At 45.6% G+C, this 25,036-nt stretch overlaps 1 protein-coding gene across 4 annotated transcripts in view; it reads right to left on the bottom strand.

The window, feature by feature from the left end:
- The window catches only part of LOC125623865 (potassium voltage-gated channel subfamily A member 5), a 30,670-nt gene extending 6,284 nt beyond the window's left edge, over positions 1 to 24,386 (bottom strand). For 2 of the 4 annotated variants that reach the window (XM_048823847.2, XM_048823856.2), the window contains exon 1: positions 20,771 to 24,385. In XM_048823847.2, coding sequence (XP_048679804.1) covers positions 22,213 to 24,108 — 1,896 coding nt within the window. In that variant the 5' untranslated portion in view covers positions 24,109 to 24,385 and the 3' untranslated portion in view covers positions 20,771 to 22,212. Of the gene's footprint in view, positions 1 to 4,513; positions 6,894 to 20,770 lie in introns of those variants that run through there. The other 2 variants (XM_048823866.2, XM_075120937.1) reach the window with 2 other exon arrangements.
- Positions 24,387 to 25,036: the final 650 nt, after the last annotated feature.

Below are 25,036 nucleotides of genomic sequence, written 5' to 3'. Positions count from 1 at the left end.
ATGACATTGAGCCATCAGGGCCTGACAATAAATTATTCTGGGTCATCAGGGCCTGAAAATAATGTGTTCCTTAAGGACAACTCCTATTTTAGTGCAAGACCTATAGGTAGCTCCCTCACTCCTAGTTTTGATACCAAAGATGTTTCTTAATCTACAAACTGGTTTGTCTTTCTCATTTGAAAAGAGGCTTTAAATAGGCAGCCTAGGAAAGATGTAACTAGGAAGTCGGTCTCTTAGCCCTGGTCTACACTACGAGTTTAGGTCGAATTTAACAGCGTTAGATCAATTTAACCCTGCACCCGTCCACACGACGAAGCCATTTTTGTCGACTTAAATGGCTCTTAAAATCAGTTTCTGTGCTCCTCCCTGACGAGGGGATTAGTGCTGAAACCGACATCGCTGGGTCGATTTTGGGGTAGTCTGGATGCAATTCGACGGTATTGGCCTCCGGGAGCTATCCCAGAGTGCTCCATTGTGACCGCTCTGGACAGCACTTTGAACTCCGATGCACTAGCCAGGTACACAGGAAAAGCCCCGGGAACTTTTGAATTTAATTTCCTGTTTGGCCAGCATGGCGAACTCAGCAGCACTCAGCAGCACCATGCAGTCCCCCATGAATATTTCTACGCTCCCCCTATCATCTCCGTCCCTGAGGTTATCACAGATTAGAAGGCGAAAAAAATGCACTCGCGATGACATGTTTTCCAAGCTCATGCAGTCCTCCTGCACTGATAGGGCATGGCTTAATGCATGGAGGGATTCGGTGGCAGAGGCCGGGAAAGAATTGCTGTGTTTGCTTAACAGCAAAAGTATCATGCCTCGCTAGCAATCCTGCCCGAGCCAGGTCGCTGTGTCAGACTTGGGCGGGGGCATGACCGCTGTGTGAGCAGGAAGGCCATAGATATGGACATTGCATGAGGTAGCTTCTGTAGCTAGAGAAAACAGTCCTGTGCATTCGGCAAAGTCTGGGGCAAAAAAGGAGAAGCCCCGTGACACACCAAACTATTAATAATACACAACCACACGTTACATAAGGTATAATAGGGAACACGCAAGGGATACGTTCAAGTTGGGTTTCCATAGTGTAGTGACAGGTTTCAGAGTAACAGCTGTGTTAGTCTGTATTCGCAAAAAGAAAAGGAGGACTTGTGGCACCTTAGAGACTAACCAATTTATTTGAGCATGAGCTTTCGTGAGCTACAGCTCACTTCATCGGATAATGAAGTGAGCTGTAGCTCACGAAAGCTCATGCTCAAATAAATTGGTTAGTCTCTAAGGTGCCACAAGTACTCCTTTTCTTTTTGCATAGTGTAGTGGTTATCACATTCACCTTTTTCTGACTCCCCTCCTGCATTTTTAGTCTTAGAACAGACCGCCCTGTGAAATTTTACTTTAAATTATATGAATTATGAGTTAAATAATATGGAAGCTCTCTCTAAGTTATAGTCCTGGGTTCCTTACCCTTTCAGCTGCTCTGATAAATTAACATTTTTGTTAGGGGCGGGGGGAAATTTTCATGAAGCCTTTTATAGGGACTAAATGCTATCTAGGACTCTGAAATAATCTTAACGTGGCCCACAGAGTGCAACCCTTCATTCTGGATTTGTCATTCCACAAGTTGAACTGCTCCTTACTACAGTCCAGGCTTCATGAGCCATGGGAGCAAGGGGCAGGCTGGGGTAAGTGCTACCGCGTGGTGCTGCTGGCTGGTAGAGCAGCCTGAGGCAGAAGCCTCCAGCTCACATGATATTCCAGGCAGGACTGAATCTCCATGAGATGAAATTTAAAGAAGAGAATGACCTGGAGTCACTCCTATTCGGTGCTCTAAGAGGAGGATAGCCATGTCCGTCCAGGTGCCCTGATCAACCTCACCGAGGTCTGCCAAGAGCACCCAGGAGACGTACGACGGCTATCAGTCCTACTGCACGGTCTGCCACGAAGGCAAGGAGCTGCTGCTGTGTAGCAATGCCATACCTTGTAGGCCAGCAGCACCCAGGAGACATACGGTGATGGTGAGCTGAGCAGGCTCCATGCTTGCCATGGTATCGCAAGCATGGCAGCGGGCTTAGCGGGGCTGACGGCCGGGATGCCAGCTGGCAGGAGCTGGTGGACAGAGCCCCAGACCAGCAGCGGGATGGGCCGCAGCTGGTCTGGGGTTCTGTCCACCGGCCCTGCTCAGCCCACTGTCTGCCTGGGGTTCCAATCATCCAGACAGGCAAGGGGCTGAGTGGGGCCAGCGGACGGGACCCCGGAAAAAAGGCGCGAAACGATTGTCTGCCGTTGCTTTCACAGAGGGAGGGAGGGGGGCCTGAAGACATGTGCCCAAAACCACCCGCGACAATGTTTTTGCCCCATCAGACAATGGGAACTTAACCCTGAATTCCAATGGGCAGCGGAGACTGGGGGAACTGTGGGATAGCTACCCACAGTGCACCGCTCTGTAAGTCGATGCCAGCCATGGTAGTGAGGACACACTCTGCCAACTTAATGCACTTAGTGTGGACATAAGCAATTGACTGTATAAAATTGAATTCTAAAAACCGACTTCTATAAAATCGACCTAATTTAGATGTTAAGGCAAAGAAACGGGCACCTAGGGGGTCTGGACTCCTAACCCTCTCAGTTGCTATATCTCATTGGCTGACTTTGACCAAGTCACTTGTCTTCCATGTACCACACAACGGCAACTTCATGGTACATGAAGGACCACACTAGAATATAAATGTTGGCTTGGCTTGAGATGCACTGAAGAAAAACATTTCAATAAGAAGCATGTAGAGACACTAGTCGCTTTGCTGAATGCATCATTGAAAGGTACAGTAATAGGAGCAGGGTTAGAGACTTAATAGAACAGAATAGGCTCTTTAAAGGGGCAGAAATCTTCCCCAATATAAAGTGATACCATTTCGGTATAGTAATTTAGCTGGTGTGACAGTTGAAGGAAAGGAATCCCATAAGAAATTAGCACTGCCATTTTATTCTCCTCCTTTATCCGCATCAGACATGTCCCTTGATTTTTGAGATTTTATGTTTTCTCCATGTTGTGTCGAGGCCTCCAAATTAAGAGAGCTCAATTTTCTGGAGCTGGAATTTTCTTTTCCAGGAGACATTGTGTGTGTTTTCCCTGACTATCTGCCCTCAAAAATCCATGAGCAAATGTGGGATTCTGCATTTTTTGGCTGATTTAGGCCACATTTATATTTAATCTGACCCTGAATGAACTATTTTCAGAGTAGCAGCCGTGTGAGTCTGTATCCATAAAAAGAAAGGAGTACTTGTGGCACCTTAGAGACTAACACATTTGTTAGATCATAAGCTTTCATGAGCTACAGCTCCCTTCATCGGATGCATACATGAACTAGTTGGTTATCTTGCTGGAATTTAAGTAAGATCAGTTACAGAGAGGAAGCCAACAGTCTTTCTTATTACAGGTTTCCATTGAAAGAGTAAGTCATCATATATATCACTGAAACCTGATGCTGATATTTAGGATTGTACAGTGCATCCCTCAGAAAGGTACAAGAGTCTGATTTCATTCTGTTGCATTCAATATCATAGTCACTGACAAGTGTTTTACAGGTGTTCTTTATAAAATGTAACAGTATTGAACCTACTCTTCAACTCCATGAAGTCAATAGCGAAGTCCCAGAGACTTCCATGGAATCAGGACTGGGCCCACTATTTTCCATACAGAGACTCACAACTAACCTGCATGTGTTAGCTGTTCAAATTTGTTAGGGTTAGATTATCCCTTTCACTTCCAAGCATGGGAGAGAACTAGACTGAGTAGATCTGACCTGGCATACAGGGAAAGATGGGAGTAATAGCTCTGTGACATCATCTGTCCCTCTCCCTGGTCCTGAGGAAACTCCATGGTGAAGGTACTCTCTCTGTGAATCAGAAAGGAGAACTGGAGCATCACCCTCCCAGAACGTGCAGGGATTACCCAAGCAAAATAATACCGATCCTGTCAACACAAAGTGTGGTGTCCTTCACCATGCAATTAACAATTGCCCCTCCACAAAGACGGAGTTTGGGACAGTGGGGACTACAGGAAGGTACCTCCACTCTGATGAGCCTCTTAAAGTCTGTCAGAGCTAGATTCCTCTTCTGGAGACTTTATAACCAATTTGATTGAAATTATTGGTGCTTGTTCAAAAAACGGTGTCATTCATAAACAAACTGTTATGTTCTCATCATACACATAGGGTATGTCTACACTACAGGGACTATACTTGCATAGCTATGGTACTGTAGCTATGCTGGCATAACCTGGTAGTGTAACACCGTCTACACGGACAGAAGGGTTTTTTTCCAGCAGTGTGGGAACACCACCTCCCCTAGCGATGTTAGCGAGATCAGTGAAAGCATTTTTCTGTTAACCTTGCTGCATTCATCTTGCTGTGGTTTTTTCACACCCCTGAGTGAGGTAATTCTGCCAGCCTACATTTTTCAAGTATAGACCAAGCCCCAGAAAAGTTAGATAAAAACATAAATACACTTGCTGGAAGACTGCAATATAACACTACTTTATTTCACAGAATTCAGAACAAGAACTCATAAGAACCCAAGAAGATTGAGAGAGAGAGAGAGACAGAGACAGAGAGAAAGAGAGAGAGAGAAAAGCAGGTAGGTCCCTAAGGCAATGAGGTACAGCTGACCCCACCTTGCTTTAAGCTGGCTTTTTCCAGACTGACTGTCTGCTGACTGACTAAGATGACCCAGATCACATGGCTTTGGTAAGAGCCCTCATTCCTGCAAGCAGAACTAGGAAATGGCTCACATTTAAAATGATAGCTAGTCATTTTTAGCCAGTTTCCAATATACCACACAAACAAAATTTGTTAGATTGAAAGTATGTTTCATTGTAGTCCAGTGAACAGCCAAACTACAACATTACACTTTTGCCATACAACTTCTGCATTTCTTAAAAAATACAATAATTAAAATACATGGCAATGAAAAGTTAACGTGTCCAGTCAGTTCCTCATGGCTTTATAATCCTTCATCACTCACCATCCACCCGATAAACACCATTTACCAACCTTACTTTTGCCTCCTAAAATTTGAAAACACATGCACAATGGTGAAAATAACACATTGTTAGGAGACTGAAAAATACCATTTTGTATTCAAGGGATTCATTTTCAATAGCCTCCCAGTAATTTGTTCCTGTGACATCTGAATATGTTTTCAGAAGGGTACATTCAGATTGGGTGGGTGTTGTGGTTGGGTGGACCAATATCAATAACTTTCACTAGTGCAGACTTGAGAATAAATCATCAGTTTTCATCAGGGCAAAAGGCTAGTAGTGGTGTGCTTCAAGCTTCTGTACTAGGTCTCATGTTGTTTAAAACATTTATAATGATCTGGAAAAGGGGATGAATAGTGAGGCAATTAAATTTGTAGATGGCCCAAAGTTATTTAGGACCAGAAAGACTATAAGGAACTTCAGAGAAATCTAAACAAGTTAGTGGAATGGACAACATGATGGGCAATGGCCAGTGAATATTTCAGGGGGGAAAAATTAAACCACCCTTACATTTTAAGGGTTCTAAATTAACTGTATCCACTCAAGAAAGGGATTTGGGGCATCACTGTAAACAGCTCAATGAAGAGCTCTGCTCTATGTGCACCTGCACTCAGAAAAGCAACCAAGATGTTAAGATACATAAGGAATGAGAGGGAGAATAATTTAAAAAAATATTATGATGCCATTGTACAAATCAATGGTGCAGCGTCATATGGGTACTGTGTGCAGCACCAGTCACTCCATGTCAAAAAGGATACTGCAGACCTAGAGGGGATTCAGAGAAAGACAATGAGAATTATCACAGGCCTAGAAATATTGTTATATGAAAAGAGAATGAAAAGACTGGGATTATTTATTTTAGAAAGGAGATGAATAAGGGAATACATGATAAAAGTCTATAAAATAATGAATTGTATAGATAAGGTAGATTGGAAGCTTCTGCTATCTCTGTCTTATAACACAAGAACAAGGGGACATTCAATCAAAATAAGAGGTGGGAAACTTGAAATCAGTAAAAGGAAATACTTTTTCACACAACGGGGAACTAAGCTGTGGAACTCACTGCCACAAGAAGTAGTTAAGGCCAAGAACTTAACCAGATTCAAAAAGGGATTGGCTATTTATATGGATATTACGAATACCCAGAGTTATCATAAATGACAATAAAAATTTGGGAGGGATATTAAACTTTGTGCTTTAGGGCTTATGCCATTCTCTAACTATTAGAGACCAGGATGAGACCTAACGGCTACTGTCAGGCAGGACACTGGGTTAGACGGACCACTGTCTGACCCAATATGGCAAGTCTTATGTTCCTAAATCAGGCCCTGTGCAACCCAATATTTTAAATAGAATGAAATCTAATAGCAATAGAACTTAACCTTTTTTAGTAGTCAGTCATCTCAAGACAAACATGAAAGCACCCCTTGAATTAGACATAGATGAGTTGCTTTTCAATTCTGGTGTCATTTGCAAATTGGATCATGGTTGAATGTACACCAAAGAAATGCATGACAAAGAGAGATGTGAGGCATCTATGCTACATGAATAGATGGACATTTATTTATTATTCATTACTATTATTATTCAGAAAGCATCAGGAAACCCTAAGAGTCTTGGAAGTTCCTAAAAATAGCAGGGTGCATCACTGCTTGAAGACTGACAGATGGAACTCTACATTGGTGCAACTACTTTAAAAGAAGAGTTTAGGAAGAACAAAGAGCGAGAACATCTGAGTCTTGCTACTTTGTGGAGGAGAACATCAACAAGATAGTATAAAGCCCCCTCATCTCTTCCAGCGGTTTCACTTTTCCTTCGCTGCTGTGACAGAGGGAGCTCCACAGGCCAGAGCTGAAAATAACTGCAAAGCCAAGAAAGAAGAAAATATTTAGGATGAGATTTTCAAAAGCATACAGCATTAGCACAACTGCAACCACTGAAATCGATGAACTTCCGCTGGCTTCATGGGAGCACAGTTATGGCAATACAAAGTGCCTTTAAAAATTCCAGGCTTATTTTTTAATGCAGTGAGTTCATTTAGAATGAATGTATCTGAACTGACATGTTTGCTCCAATAGTTATTTCTGGTACCCTTCAAAATACTTCTTAACATCCTCTTATACTGTGGTATTATGATGCACTGCAATATCAGATCATCTGTGATATGCTCTCAGATTGATTTCAGAGGGAAAATACAAAGCACCACTTGACTCAGAACTCCTTCTGCAATTCTATTTTCCAGGTTAAACGTTATGCACTGACAGTGACATCAGGCCTTATATAATGTCATGTGATGTCTTTCTAGACAGTCTAGATGCAGACTGAATCACAACTTTGCTTTAGAGTTGACAATGAATAATAATTATATTGCCTCCAGCCTTTTCCAAAATGCTTTCTCATCTCACTGCTAGTTCAGAGCCACACTGAGGCCCTCATAGACGTCAGTGGGAAAATGCCGGTTGAAGTCAATGGGAGCAGGATCGTGCCCCTGGGGCTCAATCCTGCTCTTATTGAAGCCAATGGCAAAAGTCTCTCTGATCTATATGGTGCAAAACCAGGCCTTTGGGGTTCAAGTTATAGAACAAACCAAAGAGGTTTCAGCAGGTTTGTGTGTGACCTGAATTCTGTCCCTCGGTGTGCCTTCCGGGCAGGAATAGAACAGAAATTTTCACACCTTAAAGGATTGGTTTTACTCTCCAGTCAGTGTTTGCCTATAATGCCCATGAACCTTGATGAGACCTATAGTACGTTTGCACATCAAGCACTATAGTGCAACCGCAGCAGCCTCTGTGCCTTCTTTGGGCCTTGTCCTCCAGGATGCTGAGCACATTCTGGGAACTGCTGATGGCTTTTAACTCCCAATGACTTCAATGGGCATTGAAGGCACTTAGTACCCAACAGGAGGTGCTCAACACCTTGCAGAATTGGGCCTTGGTGTAGGTGTATAGATGACTATAGATGATGGGTAACATTTCATTGGTGATTTAGGAATCTAAGGGTTTGTCTACATGGTGGGGTAATGTGTTCTATGGGGGTACGGTTTCTAAAGCACACTAATGTGTTGCACATTAATTGGTCCATGTAGACCCTGCTAGTGTGCTCAAACAGCACTATGTTAAAGTGCACTAGGGAACCATTAGTGCACACTAGCAGGGTCTACGTGGACCAATTAATGCACAAGACGTTAGTGCACGTTAGAAATCACACCCCTGTAGAGCACATTACCCCACATGTAGACAAGCCCTGAGTGCCACTTGCTTTCAGTGACTTTCCTAAGCATCTATGTGCCTTTTGAAAATGGGATTTAGTCCCAGATACTCAAAAGGTATTTAGGTACCTAATTCCCATTGATTTCAAAAGGTGTAAGGCTTGGTCTGCACTTGAAAGTTGTACCAGTATAACTATTTCATAGTGGTCTGGGGTTTTGTACTAGTAGAGTTATACTGGTACAACCCCTATTGCAGGCATAGTTATACTAGAACAGGAATCAGCAACCTTTGGCACGTGGCTCATCAGGGAAAGCCGCTGGTGGGCCAGGACGGTTTGTTTACCTGCAGCATCCACAGGTTCAGCCAATCGCAGCTCCCACTGGCCGTGGTTCGCCGTTCCAAGCCAATGGGAGCTGCAGGAAGAGGTGGCCTGGCCTGCGCCACTTCCCACAGGCCCAGTTGGCCTGGAACGGTGAACCGTGGCCAGTGGGAGATACTTTGCGCTGTTCTGGGAACACAAAGGGAGAGGAAGCCACTCACAAGCCCTCTGTTGAAGATATCCCCAGAGTGGGGAGTGGACACAAAGAAAACATAGCTGGCTCCCAGACACAATTTAGAGCAGCGCCTGGGTTGCTCTAACCTGCCCTGAGAGGTGTAATTGGTTGTTGATTCTCATCTTCTCTTTAGTTTTCCCTTCTCCTGAGCTGCCCTTGTTGGCTATTGGGGGAAGGGGGCGAGGAGGGAAAAGGGAGAGAACCTTTCCTAGGTACTCCCTTAGGCTTAGGCAAAGCCAGTCAAGCTCCTATCCTGCTCTCCCTGGAGGGTCCCATTGCTCAGCAGGGAAGACCCTGATCCCTTCCCCCTAGTGACAAGACTGATGCAAACACTTCCATTTAATAATCACAGGGTGTGGTTCAAAGAATTCCTTTCCAATGATCATTAAAAACATATTTTCTTTTTGAAACAGTCACCTTCGAGGGTCACAATTTACATCCCTGAGGGCTGTAAGTGGCTCCCAATACACACATTAGATACCACAGCTGCATCCAAATGTATTCTGTTATATAGTGCATAAACTGATTGTATAAATGAGGCATGCATGAATGTGTTGTTTTCACAGTAGTTAATCAAGGAAGCAATGTTGTTTTCCCAGAAACAAATAGAGTGTTTATCAAAAGTTCCTGGCCATATTATAACAAGAGGTTTAAGTGGAGCATGAAGGTACAAAAAAAGACCTTGGGCAGATTTTCTGCCAGTTTATGTGGTCAACATCCAGATATGAAACAACCTCTTCTTCATTTAGGCCCAGATTACAAAGGTATGTAGGTACCTACAATGCACTTTTAGGCTCCACTGAGATCCACAAAACTCATGACAAACCCTGAAGGCACATAAACTCATTCAGCAGCTAAGTTTTGGCAGTGAAAGTTCCCTAGGGGCCTGTGATAAATGAAAGGGGGAGGTTGCTCCCATTTATGGACACCCAACCATCCAGTAGCTATAAAATCCCACTTAGTAGCTGTTCTCTAATTGCTCTACCTACAAAGGGTTAAAAAGTTTCACTGCTATGCATCGTTAAAAGGAAGTGAGTGGGCACCTGGCCAAAAGAACCAATGGAAAGGCTAGAACTTTTAAAAATTGAAACAAGACACCCCTTTTGTCTGTCTGTGTTGTTCTCCCAGGGAGAAGTGAACAGGACAACGACTATGTTGTAAGAAGCTTGGGGCCAAGTATGAAAAATCCCCAGTATCATACCTATAACCTACTCATTTGAAACCCCAGATATGTAAGTAGATCAGGAAATGTCTAGGAGGATGCTATCAGGTTTATCTCTTTTTATTTCTTTATGGCTTGTGGACTCCTCTGTGCTAACCTCAGGTGTTTTTGTTCTGCTTGTAACCTTTAAGCTGGACCTCAAGAAAGCTATTCTTGATGCTAAATCCTTGTCCTTGTTTATTTTTTTAATCTAGCAAATGCCTAAGTTCCCAGGTGTATTTTTTTTCTTTTTTTTTAATTAATAAATTTTACCTTTTTAAAGAACAGAATTGGATTTTTGTGTCTTAAGAGGTTTGCGCACATTGTTTAATTAGCTGGCGGCAACAGCTGATTTCTTCTTTTTTTTCTCAGCTCTTCCCTGGAGGTGGGCTGAAAGGGCTTGAGGGAACCCCACAGGAAGGAATTCCCAAGTGTGCCTTCCTGGATTCTCAAAGGGGTTTCTGCACTTGGGTGGTGGCAGCATCTATCCATCCAAGGTCAGAGAAAAACTGTAACCTTGGGAGTTTAATATAAGCCTGGAGTGGCCAGTATTAATTGTTAAAATCTTTGCGGGCACCCACCTTCTGCACTCGAAGTGCCAGAGTGGGGAATCAGCCTTGACAGGGCTTAAGTTTCTACCTCTGGGTACATGCAGTGCTGCCTCACTCTAGGCACCTGGGGAACTATCTTCCACCTAAGCTCCAGAGCAATTCACAAATCAGGGAAGACAGGTGTTTGGCTACCTTAGTCCTGTGCAGGGCCCGATCTGGTAGGCATGCTCAGAGGCCATCTACCAGATAGGGTCCCGTTCAAAATCCTACCAGAGGAGGAGGTGGTGGTCATGTCTGTGCCCTCTCAGGTGGGTGCCCTAATCACTGGGCTACAGAGTCATTCTCTCTGGCCCAATGACTCTTTAAGCATTTATCCACAGTGGAACAGTCATTGGGAGTGTGAGAGAGCAGGAGGGAGCATGACTCTGTGGTCCAGTGTTAGGGCACCCATGTGGGAGATCCTGGGTGCCTCGTCCCTGCTCCAATCTCTCCATAATGATCTATCCACAGTGGAACAGCTTCAAAAGCTACCTACTGGCTCACTAATCTGGGCTTGGTTATTTGAACATTAATCATCACCTCTCTTGCCATACGAAAGAAGAACAGAAGAGATTGAGGGAGCCCCCACCTCAGATTACCCCATAGCTCAGTCGTTAGAGGGGTGGATGAGCCCTGTTCAAATCCATTCTCCCACCCTCTCCTCCAGCAATAGGGAGGAGAAAAGACGGGTGGTGTGGCTGCCTCCTCCTCTGCCTGTAGTTACTGCCTGCGTAAGCAACTCTTCTGAGAAACTCCTGAGGCACCTGAACCGCCTAACTCCAGGACAGTGGTTCCTGGTTGTAAATAGCTAGCTGAGATTGTCGCCGCCCTGCAGCCGGGACGTAGGCACCTGTCTCTCTGAGAGGGGTGGGGCTTAGCACACACCCTTCTCACTGACACCACCCACTGGCTAGTTTAGGCGGCTCCCCACCTAGTGCACTGGCTCTTGGGACACGGAGCAAACCAATGCCTAAGTTCCGTTGCGAATCTAGGCCCTCGTGCCTGATTCAATGGGAGTGTTTCTAGTGACTCCAAGGGGTGTTGGAAGAGACCCCTAATGAGGGAGCTCTTAACCCTTTCCATACAGCTACTGCACCAAAAAAAAAAAGAGCAGCACAATGAAGCAGTGTAACATACCAAATGACCAGAGTGACTGCAGGCCAGACTTTTAAATTTTTTAAAGGTATTTAGATGCCTAAAGATGCAGATAAGCACCTAGTGGGATTTTCAAAAGTGTCCTACGAGGCACCTCTGTCTGCACCCGTAGGCTTTAAATACCTTCAAGAATCTGGTCCTAAATCCTTGGAGTTAAGGCATAAGACTCAGGCTCAGGAACTGTGTGTCTTACTCCTGGCCCTTAGGTTGTGTGCCCTTGGGCAGGGTGCTTAGGGCTCAGTTGTGCCCTGTAAGCAAAGCCCTGTATTGGGGACAATGTGGAGCTCCACTACCTGAAGGAAAGTCCTAGGAAAAGTTTTTCCTCCATGGAGGAGCACGCCAACTCCTATGCCAATTCTCGAGGTGCAGCATACATAGCTGCTTGATGCATGGCGTGGGGAGGCATCACCCAACCCCATTTAGGGGGTCTTGTGCCCCTGCAATTAAAATAAATAAGCAATCCCGGAGGTCCAGGAAGCAAAGGGGCTGCAACTGTGTCCCTACTGCTGTCTGGGGGTGCAAAAAGCAAATGGGGGTAGAGCTAGTTTCTTTGTAACGCAGCCACCCACCCAGCTGTGCAGCTGGACAAAATCCGACTATTGATCTTTCTGTGTTTCATTTTCCTAATGTGTAAAAAGGGGCTAATAATATAATTTAGCTCCCTCCTAAGGGTGTTGTGAGGTTTAATAGGCCTGATCCACAGCCCACTGAAATCAATGGGAGTCTCTCTGTTGATTTCAGTGGGCTGTGGAGCAGGCGGAATGTTTGTAAAAGGCTCCGGAATCACTGGATGGGAGGAACTATCTTAATGCAAGGTTATTATTTTCCAGTGTTATAACAGACCCCTACTTCCCACTGGTATTTTGTAATTTCCCTCTAATCACTGTTTGTTACATAGCAAAAGAGAGACGAAAAAGAAAAATCAGCACGAGCTAAAGCCAATGTGATGTTTTTCCCCTGTTATTCAGCAATACTACCTATCGCAATGACAGCACGAGGGCATTAGCATACAGTGGGCCAAAATCTGTTCTCAGGATGCACCCGTACAAATCACATGAACTGAGTTCTGTGCTGACTTACCCCACGTGCAACCCCATTAACTTTAATCAGGTTGCACCTCTGTAACTGACAGCAGAAGTTGGCCTGCTCAGTGTAAAATACTTCTGTATGCTAACTCCATAGTTGATTTAATAAGGTAATTAAAACAAGCACCCTGGGAAGCCTATAAACCTGGTTGCCATGCCCAGTACTATTAATCAGCCCCATTCGTTCTTATAATTCTAGTGTTTCCGTGTACAATAAAAGGCCCCGGGCCTGATTCACCTCTGTGCTAGCCCTGTTTTATGCTGGTTTACTCCAATTACACCAGCATAAAACTGGAGTAATGCAGTGGTGAATTAGACCCAAGAACAGTATTAACCAATTTTTTCACTGCCATCAGGTTTAAACCTTGGAAAATCCTCTTTTCACCATTGTCGTTTGCAGCACAGATATTTTTCCTTCTTCTGGGAAGTAAATGTAAGATTGGCTGCTTATCCTTTGGTAAGAAAAGGGAACTGAATGTGTCCTCACTATATCAGATGTGCCAGAATTCATTTCTACTCTTTCCCTAAATACAGAAGGCAAGAACTACACACACCTAAAGAACCAACTTCATGAATTAGGCTCCTTTTCAGGAAATGTACCTGCATCATGTTTCCTATTCATGGGAGACTAAAACTTCACAGAATCTGCTATTGGCAGCTCTCCCGGGATATTTTCCATTCGCACATATTTCTAAAAATGTCAACCTCACTGTTAGCATTCTCGTATGGGAAGCCCGACATCAGATGTACATTAGATTGGGGGGGGGGGGGAAATCCCAAAGTACTTTTAAAAAGGAAAACAAATTTCAAGTATGTCACATTGGCCCATGTCTACAACCCTGTTCCAATGATACCGAGAAACCATTTTTCGGACCCTGCCATGGCACAGTCATGGTAATACAGTTTGAAAACTAGCAACGAGAACTCTTTAGTTTTAATGTATGAAGAATGGATTTTACGTGAGACCTTTATTAAGACCTGGTGCCTGCACGTTAGGGTTGTATTACCGAATATAGGGGGGAAATCCTACATAAGGCACTAAAACCCAAGCCTACTCCCCAATCCTGGAATTAAAAACAGGCAGCTAAGCAGCCATGCATCTGGCTGTAGGAGTCCTCCCCAGAAAGGGGAGTGCAACGCCGTGGCATGTCAATTTCGCCCCAATCATCAACCCTAGATGATTTCATCACCTGATTTTGGTCCCCACCAGGTATAATCACTTTGGGACTAGTCTCCTTATAACTCCTATTCAGGGTGTGAACTAAATATGGAAATACAAAGCATGTGCAATCTAGCCATTTTGCATGTCAAGCATATGGAATAAGCATGGCTGGGTCCCCACACACTCTCCCTCTCCCTGCACCAACACGTCCACTCATCCTACTAGCCATATAAGTGAGAGCCCAGCTGAATAGGTATATTAAGGATGAAGTGAAAACAGACCATTCCCAGGTCTACCTGAGCAGGACCCAGGGGAGGGTCAAAGGTTCACTTCAGTGGAGTTACTCCAGATTTACACTGGTGGACCTGAGAGCAGAATTTGTCCCCTAAGCTAGTTGAAATTTACACTTCATTGTCCATTGCCATTTTTAATTCTATATTTAGCAGCTTCTCACTGCAGAGGAATCAGTAAAAAGGCATAAATTCACTCCATAATGGGCACATCTGCTACTAACTCCAATGGGAGTTATGTCCATTTCCACCGGGGATGAGACTGGTCCATGAACTGCAGTTCTGTCCTCTCACAAATCTGAGCCTGTTTTCTGAGGCAAGCATGTGTTTCAAACATATCATTCCTCCAAGTGCTTCAAAATACTAAGACATGATAATAGACTATTTGAGGTTACTTCCAATAACAATGGACCTGAACGAACATCCTGAATTGTGAAGGGGTGAAGGCAAACCCCTCCTGCTGTGTTTGGATCTGAGTCAGCTTCCCTGTGTTAGGAGGGGTGTTCTAGTGGACTTTACGCTTTCCCCCAGAGTTACAAGAGCGTTCTAGTAATGGTTTATTTCCTATAGACCACAGTATAGCAATTACTGACAAAGAGAATGTCCCTAGGGTTCCAAGAGAATTCTTCTGACACTTGCAAGATTTCCCATCATTTCTAAGTCCAGCGAAGCTCCAGCTAGTATACAATGGCCATTGGCAGCTTAACTACCAGGTGGTTAAAATGCCAATAGCCAGTCTACAGTGTTGCTGTGTGGGTGGGATACAAGAAGGTTAGTGTAGAACATAAGCTAAAGCAGCAGCATCCTCCCCTCTTTGTTAAAGTCACAGAAGCCCTTCCCTGGAATTCAACCAGTTTGGGCCTCTGTTGAATGGCATCGCTGGGTGGATGGGGGACATCCAGAACCAAACTGGACTCTACAGCAACAACCCTTTCCAATCTATGGAAACTGACGACATATAAAATAGGGTCATGTTGACAGAGTCAATATAATATGGGACCCATAGTCCACTATTCCTAGTGGATCCAGCTTCTTCCCATGGACACTGAACTCTGCTCCACTGCCGGTCCACAGCAGGTGCATCTACACCCCTCTGTCATCTAAAGCTGAATGTGCACAGGTTTGCTTTGTTGGGAGACACAGGATGGGTAGGAGACTTCAGGTCTCCTCCTTGACAAAACTTCCAGATCCCTCAATAGGAATAGAACCCACACAGGTCCCCACTGGCATTAGTCAGTGTAAACACCACATTGAAATCCATGGAGCTTCCAGGCCTTGCATTACGATTTCTCCCCACACTTCTGACCCAGCCACTTTTGATCCTACACTCTTGCTTTTATCACATATCTCTTAGATACTATTTCTGTCCATTCCCCTCAGTACAGTACCTGCTTAACAAGGTATGAATTCAATGGCAAAGCAAGATGGCCAAAATTTAGGTAAAACCAAAATCTGAGACACTTCCGACCATACTAATATTCAGTCAAGTTCATTCTGCATTAAATATATATATAAAATCAGCAGAATACGCTAAAAAACCCCACAGCTACTAATAATATTTAATATCTGTGTATTTAATAATAATAGTATTTAGTGCTTACATGGTGCTTTACCTATTCCAAGCAATGGAGATCTGTTAACTAGTTCCACTTCACAACACTCCAGAGAGGTACATGGGTCAATCTCACTTAAAGATGGGGAAACTGAGCAAGACATTCAAAGTGCCTTGCCCAGGGTCACACAATGAGTCAGTGGCTGAGTTAGAATTCAGAACCACCCATGAGCTCATTCCTCCAGACCATGCTATCTTAGACAAAGTTGTGTTGCCTCTGTGTGCCTCAGTTTCCCCATCTGTAAAATGGGGATCATGATATTGGCCTCCTTCACAAAAGGCTTTGAGATCTACAGATGAAAAGTGCTATACAAAAGCTGGGTGTTTGTTGTTTATTATTATTATGATTATTATTATCATTAAAGGTCTCTTTTCAGACTGATCATGTCTTCCTAATTAATCATTTGGCAAGCAGTCTGAAACTTACCACTGCACTAATGGTTACTTTATCTAATTGAAACGTTCAGCAATTTCACTGTATAACAACAAACTATTTTTCACATTAACTTTTCTCATCTTTAAATAACCCTTTTATGCCTTGAAAATTATAGTGTTTCCTAAAGCAAAAAAAAAAAAAAATCATAAAGTTCGTTCACATTAAAAACTTCCCTCAATTACTCCCCCTCAGATTTCCAAAACATTTAACAAGAGAGAGAAATTACAAGGCTACGCTCTTTCTATCATGCAAATCTCTTTTCAGCTGTCCACAAAAATCACATGCATTTCCAGCTATGTGAAGGGATATGCAGATTCAGCAGGGGAGAGAGGGAGGAGGGAAAGATTTAAAAGTGCCTTGAGCTTGCCCAAAAGAATTAAGTAGAGTAGAATCTCACTAATCCCTACTAACTTTAGGGAGGGCAAAGAGAACCTTGGCGTGGATTTGTGAGGTCTGAAGATAACCAAGTGCTGGAATGACACCAGTGCAGGGAATGAAATTCTACTGTACACACAGCCTGGAATGTCACCGCTGCTGACCCTGCTCCTAGCATAGCTGCAGACCTTCAATTGTCTGCACTACTGTCTACCTAGCCATCGTATTTCTAATGCCCCCATCAACCCTGTTGTAGCCGAGTGCAAGCAAACTACAAACCTGATTATGAGGATTTGCCGTTGTACTGGTTATTGAAGGCTGGAGCAGCAAGATTACACTGTACATATCATAGAATCATAGAATATAAGGGTTGGAAGGGACCCCAGAAGGTCATCTAGTCCAACCCCCTGCTCGAAGCAGGACCAAATCCCAGTTAAATCATCATATCACCTATATGGAATATATAATATTGTAGTGGGCTTCCCTGCCTCCCACTATCTGGGTTGCAGGTGGGCGTGATTTGAGAGAGAAGTGAGGTAAAGCTGCATGGTAAAGATGAGGGCTCTCAGGTTGGCACACATTAGGTCTGTAAGTGGGGCGCTCTCAGGATGGTAAGGGAGAGGGTGGTGAGGGGAGGCACAGTCAGGATGCTCAAGGTCTCACTTTTTGAGATGAGCAGCTGTCAGTAAGTGGGGCTTTAAAGTTTGAGGTGCTCAAAATATGGGAAGGGACAGAAGCATGTGATGCAAATGTCAGTGGAGCCAAATGTATATCAATGCACCTGGGCATAGGGTGTAAAACAGCATGGAATTTGGCCCCTGCTATTCAGCTGCTTTCTGCAAGGTAGCGAGTGACATTCTTCATGCCACACTGTAGCCAAAACACAGAGCTGTGATTTGTCTTTCACTTCGACCTCATGAATGTCATCAAATGCTACAACCCTTCTTGCTTTCTTTGGGAACCTAATCTCTTGGTGATACTGAACCTGAGGTGACAGATGATTCAGCAGAGGAGTTACAAGATTTTTTACGTTATTGTGATAATTTGACATTTTTTGGTAAATCGCCTTTAGGGTAATCCATCCATCCAATGATGGCTAGCTAGGTCACCGAGCACAGATGCTGGCTCAGAGCCAATGGCTGCACTGCCCCCCAGCCAGCCAGGCTGCCACTGCTGGGTGTGAGTGCAGAAAAGCATAAAGGAACATGGAGAGTGAACTGCTCAGCCTTTGGGAGGGTTGGTCTCGGGATCCCTATTTTATATATCAGGTCAGGCCCTGCCCGGTGGCACTTGTGGAGCACTACTGGCCCAGTGCACAAGCGAAGCTGTATTGAAAATACAGCTCCCTTTCTCCGCAGACATTTTCAGTTGGTGTTTCTGTTTATACTTTTCTCTGTGGGAAAGGAATACAGTATCCATTGTTCAGAAAGCACTTTGGGGATAAAGGGGGTTCTAGAACTGTTAGTTATGGTATTATCATTTGTAGAATGACAGGCTCTGATGTGCAAAAATGTCCACTAGTGATCAGGCTGAGCAACCAAAACTTGTGTCGCTGGTGACCCAAGGTATGATTCAAGCCAGCATCCCAGAAATGAAAGGCTAGTGCTTTTCAATACCTTGTATCATCCTGCCCCAAATGACAAGTCATTAATAACCATTACATATGTTTCAGTGACTGAAGAAGGTTGATCTTGAGACCTCACATGATGCAGTACATTGCCCAGAAGTCCTGACCAATAACCACTATTATTTTCAAACTTTGATTGATTTCTTTTTTACTAAACTCTTACATTTTGTGCCTTGGATTGGATTAAAGAGGTTTTTAAGTTTGTTGTTAATTTCCAGGTCAGCTAACATAAAATCAATAATGGTCTGCGGCAGATTTTCTTCCTGAAATGGTGGAGAATGGGTGAAAGCAGCATTAACTCTCTCCAAATTTCACTCATAATGTGTGAACTTTCTAATTTTGGTTTTCTCCTCCTTCCCTCCCCCTCTTCCCCGATTTTCTTTTGCAGCAGTAAATTGGGTAACAATTTGTTCCTCCTCATTGTTTTACCTCTTCAGCACTGCATATAGGAGTGATCAATGCCAGAGCCTGCTCCCATTGAAATCAATGAGAGCTTTGCCAGTGAAGTCAATGGGAGCAGAACCAGGCCCTCTCTACTGGAAATTTATTTATAGATATTCTCAGTCAGGACACAAACTTGCAACTCTTATTCATGCAAATAGTTCCTGCTAGAGTGGTTAGTGCTGCTGACTTTAATGAGACTGTTTGAGTGAGGAAGGATTACTCTCAGGAGTAAGGGCTGCAGGTACTCATTTATAATAAGAATAGTGGAATATGATAGGAAACGTGGAAAGCTGAGTTCTGATCCTGGTGTACCACACAGCACTTAAGGCCCAGTCTTGCAACCCATGAAGCACATTCCGAAAAGGACTAAGGCTCCCAATTCCTCCCCTTGAAGTCAATGGGAACTAAGGGCTCTAAGTCCCCATTTAGGCACATACTTAGCTTCAAGCACCTGAATAGTTACTGAAGGCAATGGGACTTAAGCACGTGCTTAAGTGTGTTGATGAACCAGGGCCTAAGCACTTCTTGAATCCCAATCCTCAGCACCTTGCAGGCTCTATCTCTTTCTGCCTAATAAGCCTCCAGCAATCTCTTGTCCTTGAAAAGCCATGAAATCTAAATGTGTGATTGACAGTTTAAAAAGCCAAGCCAAACAAATATTTTCAATCATATCTGAAGAATAATTGGTTTCCCTTTTATTTGACAGCTCTTTCCTTTTATTGGGGAAAAACACAGCACGTGAGACAGTCAAACACCAAGAGAAAGCATCAGACAGTCCATCTGAGCGTTCAGACTGAAGGATGAAGAATGATCTGATGAGCTTGTAAACAGCATTGTGCAGAAGCAGACTCCTTTGCTTTCCTAGGGCCCGATCTTGATGGATGCTGAGCACCCACAACTCATACCGGAGAAATGCTCCCCTCAATTACCCCAGGGACCATCCAGCATAACTGAAGGCAAAATTTGGCCAATTGACTTAATTGGACTTTAAGGACACTTTGCACCTTGCAGGACTAAGTTCTATGCTACCTCCCCAAACTCATTGGGTCTGATTCTGCTCTCACCTGAACCAATTTTAAACCAGTGCTACTTCATTGACTGCATTTAGTATGTACTATTTTTATTGCATTAGTGGCCAGAGAACCTAAACAGGATCAGGACCCCATTGGTGTGCCAGGCACTATAGAGACATTCAGGTCCCTTCCCTGAAGAGATTACAGGCTAACCTGAATACAAGACCAAAGTGGGAGAACAAACAATGGAGAACACGAGGGAGGGAGAACTGGGGTAATGGCGACAGGGAGACATAGTCAAGGCCTGATCCTGCAAGCCCCACTCAGGTATCTCAAAAAAGGACTAACTGAAGTCAGTGGGACTATTTGCCCATAAAGGCAACTCTGATAAGGCCTTAAAGGATCAAGACCTTAAAAGCTGCAGTAGGCAGACTGTGCCACCTATTTTTAAAAACATTTTTGCTCAACCTGCACTTTAGGCTGCACTTCTCATGGAGGCAGAACTCCCACTGGAAAAAAAAGAAAGGTTTGCCTATAACAGGAATGCATCAGGATCGGGCCCTTTATTTGTAACTTCTGTTGTGAATGATTTCGAAACAGACTACAGCATTGCATCCAAACTAAAAGACAAAGGTCTAATGCCAACAGGGAGAATCCTGCACACCTTTCTCAGGCAAATTGTCCCTGGCTTTGAGTTGGGCCTTATGTGATATTTCTTTACACCATCTTGAAAAGATTCTGCTTGCCTGCTCACCTGGCATGAATCATATTTTTTGGAACAGGAGGGAAAAATATCACTTTTTTTTCCTTAGCATCAATCATGGTAAAGGATGGGTGGATAGATATTGTGCATGGATTATGGAGCATTAAAGGAAATTTTTGCAAGGTTGATTTACACTAACAGTGCATACAATACTGTATTGCATACAATAGATTCTTGTCTTAAGTAACTATTAAGTGCATTGAAAATTTGATAAAAACAAACCTTGAGCGCTGACAATCAAGACTTCTCTTCCATGACCTGCTAATCTTGCCATGATAAAGGCATGAAACATCCTTCAGCAGTGCAACAGGAGTTTGTAAAAAAAATTGTAAGCTCTTTGCAACAGAAATGATAACGTAGCGTTTCGATTTGAAGTAACGAATCAACTTCATTTCAGTGTTCATTAAGGTAGCTGCACAGTGCCATGTCATCAAAATGAAGATGGTCTGTCATTGTCATTTAGGAAGATTGAAACTGTAAAATCCAGAGCTTTGTGACGGTTTTGCTTTGAAATAACGAAAAGAAAACATTTTGATGAAAGATGGTTCTTTCCTCCTCAGTCCAAGACATAAGCCACATGATGGTTATTTAAGTAGCACTCTGTGCCATGTCAGACTCTAAGTGCCACCCGTTTGGGAAATATTATCATGAAAAACAGCAAGCCATTTATACAAATGGCATGGGTACGCAATGTGCCTGATTCATGTGCTAAAGAAATCTGGAGTGTAAATCGAAAAAGCTTTGCAGATACCGCACACATGATTAGCTTTCAAGTTGTTTCCTTCCGTTCCCACTGTTTTTGATCTGTTGTGCACTTGGATAAAAACTAGGAGCGGCGGACAATAGCCTATAAAAAAATCTCCAAATTATACCAGTGGTAGAAAAACAAACAAACAAACAAAAAGCGTCACCATTTTTTTCTGGAATAAAAAGCACAGGGCTGAATTATTAGCAATTCTGAAACAGTAAGGTTGTTAATAAAAGTACTTATAAAGAAATATATCTACAATATTTAATCATTTAAGGCTCACAAAAACCTAATATTTTCTCAACAACAAATCAAAAGTTTTCTGCTAAAGGGTTAAAAGCAGCAAATTCACTTCACATACTAGATAACCAGATCTGTATTGATCACAAGGGAGAAATCTGAAAGTGTTTCTTAGCTAATGTTTCTAGTGCTTTAATGAAGTCATATTTCACAGGAAAATAAATACCCCATTCATTCTTAAATACAATTACACATATATAAAATATAGTGGAATAATTTCAGTTTGAAACTACAGTACCAAAAAAATCCATTCATTTTCCATACACAACTGCCCCTCCCAATCTTTTAATACTAAACTTTGAGCAAGTGAATTAGTTACAAATGACGCATTTAAAATCACAGTTTGCTAAAGTAAGTGTCTACAAATAACACCAGTTTGCACTGTAATAATTTACCAGCTCCTGCATCATGGAGTGTAGCTTATTCTTAGTCTATTTTAAAAATAGGTGGCCCTTTATGTGGTGGAAAAAAGAACATAAAAACATGTACTCCTGGAGGTCTGTTCAATTATAAAATATAGGCTGACTTAAAATACTAAGTGATACAAAAAAAATTATATATATATCCAACATCAACAAATCCTGCTGTACCTCAGAACCCAAATCCATTCCCTTCCTTACAGGTCTGTTTCCCTGTTGGTGTCCAGACAGAGTGCATAGAGGGATTTTCTAAGATCTAGGTTGCTTTTAGCTTTGATATTGGTTTTCTCTAAGGATCCAGTGCCGTTGTTGATCCCCTCACTGTTTTCCAAGTGCACAACAGATTTGTTCAGAGAGTTTTTACTGCGACTTCTCTTCAGCTCCCCCCCAGCTGAGCTGCCCTGAGCGCTGCTGGGCTCCTCCTTGAGAACAGACTGCTGCTCTTCGTTGTCAGTTCCTCGGTGGTAGAAGTAGTTGAAGTTGGACACGATGACAGGTACGGGCAGGGCTATGGTCAGCACGCCAGCGATGGCACACAAGGAGCCGACGATCTTGCCGCCTACGGTGACAGGCCTCATGTCCCCATAGCCCACCGTGGTCATGGTCACCACGGCCCACCAGAAAGCGTCGGGGATGCTGGAGAAATGGGAGTCTGGGTCGTCCGCCTCGGCAAAGTACACGGCGCTGGAGAAGAGGATCACCCCGATGAAAAGGAAGAAGATGAGGAGCCCCAGCTCCCGCATGCTGGCTTTCAAAGTCTGCCCCAGGATCTGCAGCCCCTTGGAGTGTCTGGAGAGCTTGAAGATCCTGAAGACCCTGACCAGGCGGATGACCCTGAGGATGGCCAGGGACATGGCTTGCTGCTGGCCCCCGTTGTTGTTGCTGGCGGTGCTGGGGGCCCCGGGCTCCTGCTGCTCCTGAGCCAGCTCGGTGCCCAGGGTGATGAAGTAGGGGATGATGGCCACGATGTCGATGATGTTCATGATGTTCCTGGAGAACTCGGGCTTGCTGGGGCAGGCGAAGAAGCGCACCAGCAGCTCGAAGGTGAACCAGATCACGCAGGTGGTCTCGATGATGAAGAAGGGGTCGGTCAGGCTGCTGGGGGGCTGCATCGGGGGGGCCTCCCCGGCGGTGCCGTTCAGGGCTGCCCCGGGCGGGGGCAGGGGGGCCTGCAGCTCCCGCTCGTCCCGGAACTCGGGCAGGGTCTCCAGGCAGAAGGTGATGATGGAGATGAGGATCACCAGCACCGAGACGATGGCGATGCCCCGGGCGGAGCTGGAGCTCTCCGGGTACTCGAAGATGAGCCACACCTGGCGCTGGAAGTGCTGCTGAGGCAGGGGCTTCTCCTGCTCCTGGATGAAGCCCTCGTCCTCCCGGAACCGCTCCATGGCCTCCTCGCCCAGCTGGTAGAAGCGGATCTCGTCGGCGAAGACGTCGATGGAGACGTTGACCGGCCGGCGCAGCTTGCCCCCGGACTGGTAGAAGTAGAGGATCCCGTCGAAGCTGGGCCGGTTCCGGTCGAAGAAGTACTCGTTGCGCAGCGGGTCGAAGTACCGCATGCGCTTGTCCGGGTCGCCCAGCAGCGTGTCCGGGAACTGGTTGAGGGTGCCCAGCTGCGTCTCGAAGCGCAGCCCGGAGATGTTGATCAGCACCCGCTGGTGGTGCAGGGCGCGCTGGCTCGCCTCCGCCTCCGCCTCCTCCTCGGCCGCCGCGGCCATGCCCATGCCCAAGCGGTGCCCGCCTTCCTCCGGCAGCACCATCGCCTCCTCCTCGCCCCCGCCCGGGTAGGGGCGCGGCGGCTCGGCGGGAGCCGGCGGCGGCGAGGCGCCCCGGGGAGCGGGCACCCTCCGGCCGGCGCTGCCGGGGCTGGCGCTCCTGCTTCGGCAGCCGGCGCTGCCCGCCCGGGGCTGCTCCTGCTCCTGCTCCTGCTCCGGGGCGCCGCGGCAGCCGTTCAGCCAAGCGGGGGCGGCGGCGGAGTTGGGGACGTGGAGCCGGTCCCCCCGCCGCCGCGCCCGGCCGCCCCCCGCATCCTCGCCTCCTCCCCCGATGGCCGTGGCGCCTCCGTTCTCCAAAGTCACCAGCGCGATCTCCATGGGCAGCGGCGGGCGGGAGGCGCAGGGGAGGCGGCGGGCATGCTGCGCTCCCCTCCCTCCGAGCCGGCCAGCTCCGGGCTGCCCCCGGCCGCCGCCTGCTGCGCCGCGAAAGGCAGCCCAGCCGAGCCCCGGGGAACCGCGCGGGGACCCGGATATGAACGAGCGAGCATTAGGCTTGACGTCAAAGAGGATCCCTGCTTCCCCGCGCCCCCCAATGCAAACAGCCAGCAGCCTCCCCGGTTACCAGGCTACAGCATCCCTGCCTGGCAAGCACGGCCCGCCCCGGCCAGCCGCCCTGCCCCTCGCCCAGCCCTGCCCCTCGCGGCGGCGGCGGCGGCGGCCCCCGGGGGACAAGGGGATGCTCCGGGGCACATGCCTCCCGGGGGTGGGACCTGCGTGGGAGTCCGGGGTGGGGGGGCTGCAGCGGGGGAGAAGGGCACGGCAGGTAGATGACTTCACCGTGGAAATTCTCCCCCTCGGATCTCAGTCACCCCCAAGCAGACCCAGTGGGTCTATTCCGGGTTCACACAGGTTTCACTGGGATCTGAATCTGGATTTCAAGTTGCAGTGGGGGAGGTTTAGGTTGGATATTAGGAAAAACTTTTTCACTAAGAGGGTGGTGAAACACTGGAATGCGTTACCTAGGGAGGTGGTGGAATCTCCTTCCTTAGAGGTTTTTAAGGTCAGGCTTGACAAAGCCCTGGCTGGGATGATTTAACTGGGAATTGGTCCTGCTTCGAGCGGAGGTTTGGACTAGATGACCTTCTGGGGTCCCTTCCAACCCTGATATTCTATGATTCTATGATTCTGTGGTCCTGGGGTGCGGGTGGGGGTGGCGGTGGGGAAGGGTTCTGCATGGAGAAATGGCAGGGAAGAAGAAGTGCAAATATGACCAAAGCGGGGACCATTCCCGAGCTCCTTACTCCGC

Source organism: Caretta caretta, chromosome 1 (genome assembly GCF_965140235.1).
Source record: "Caretta caretta isolate rCarCar2 chromosome 1, rCarCar1.hap1, whole genome shotgun sequence".
NCBI lineage: Eukaryota > Metazoa > Chordata > Testudines > Cheloniidae > Caretta > Caretta caretta.
Note: the sequence above shows the minus strand (reverse complement) of the source record. Positions and strands in the feature narration are given on the sequence as shown.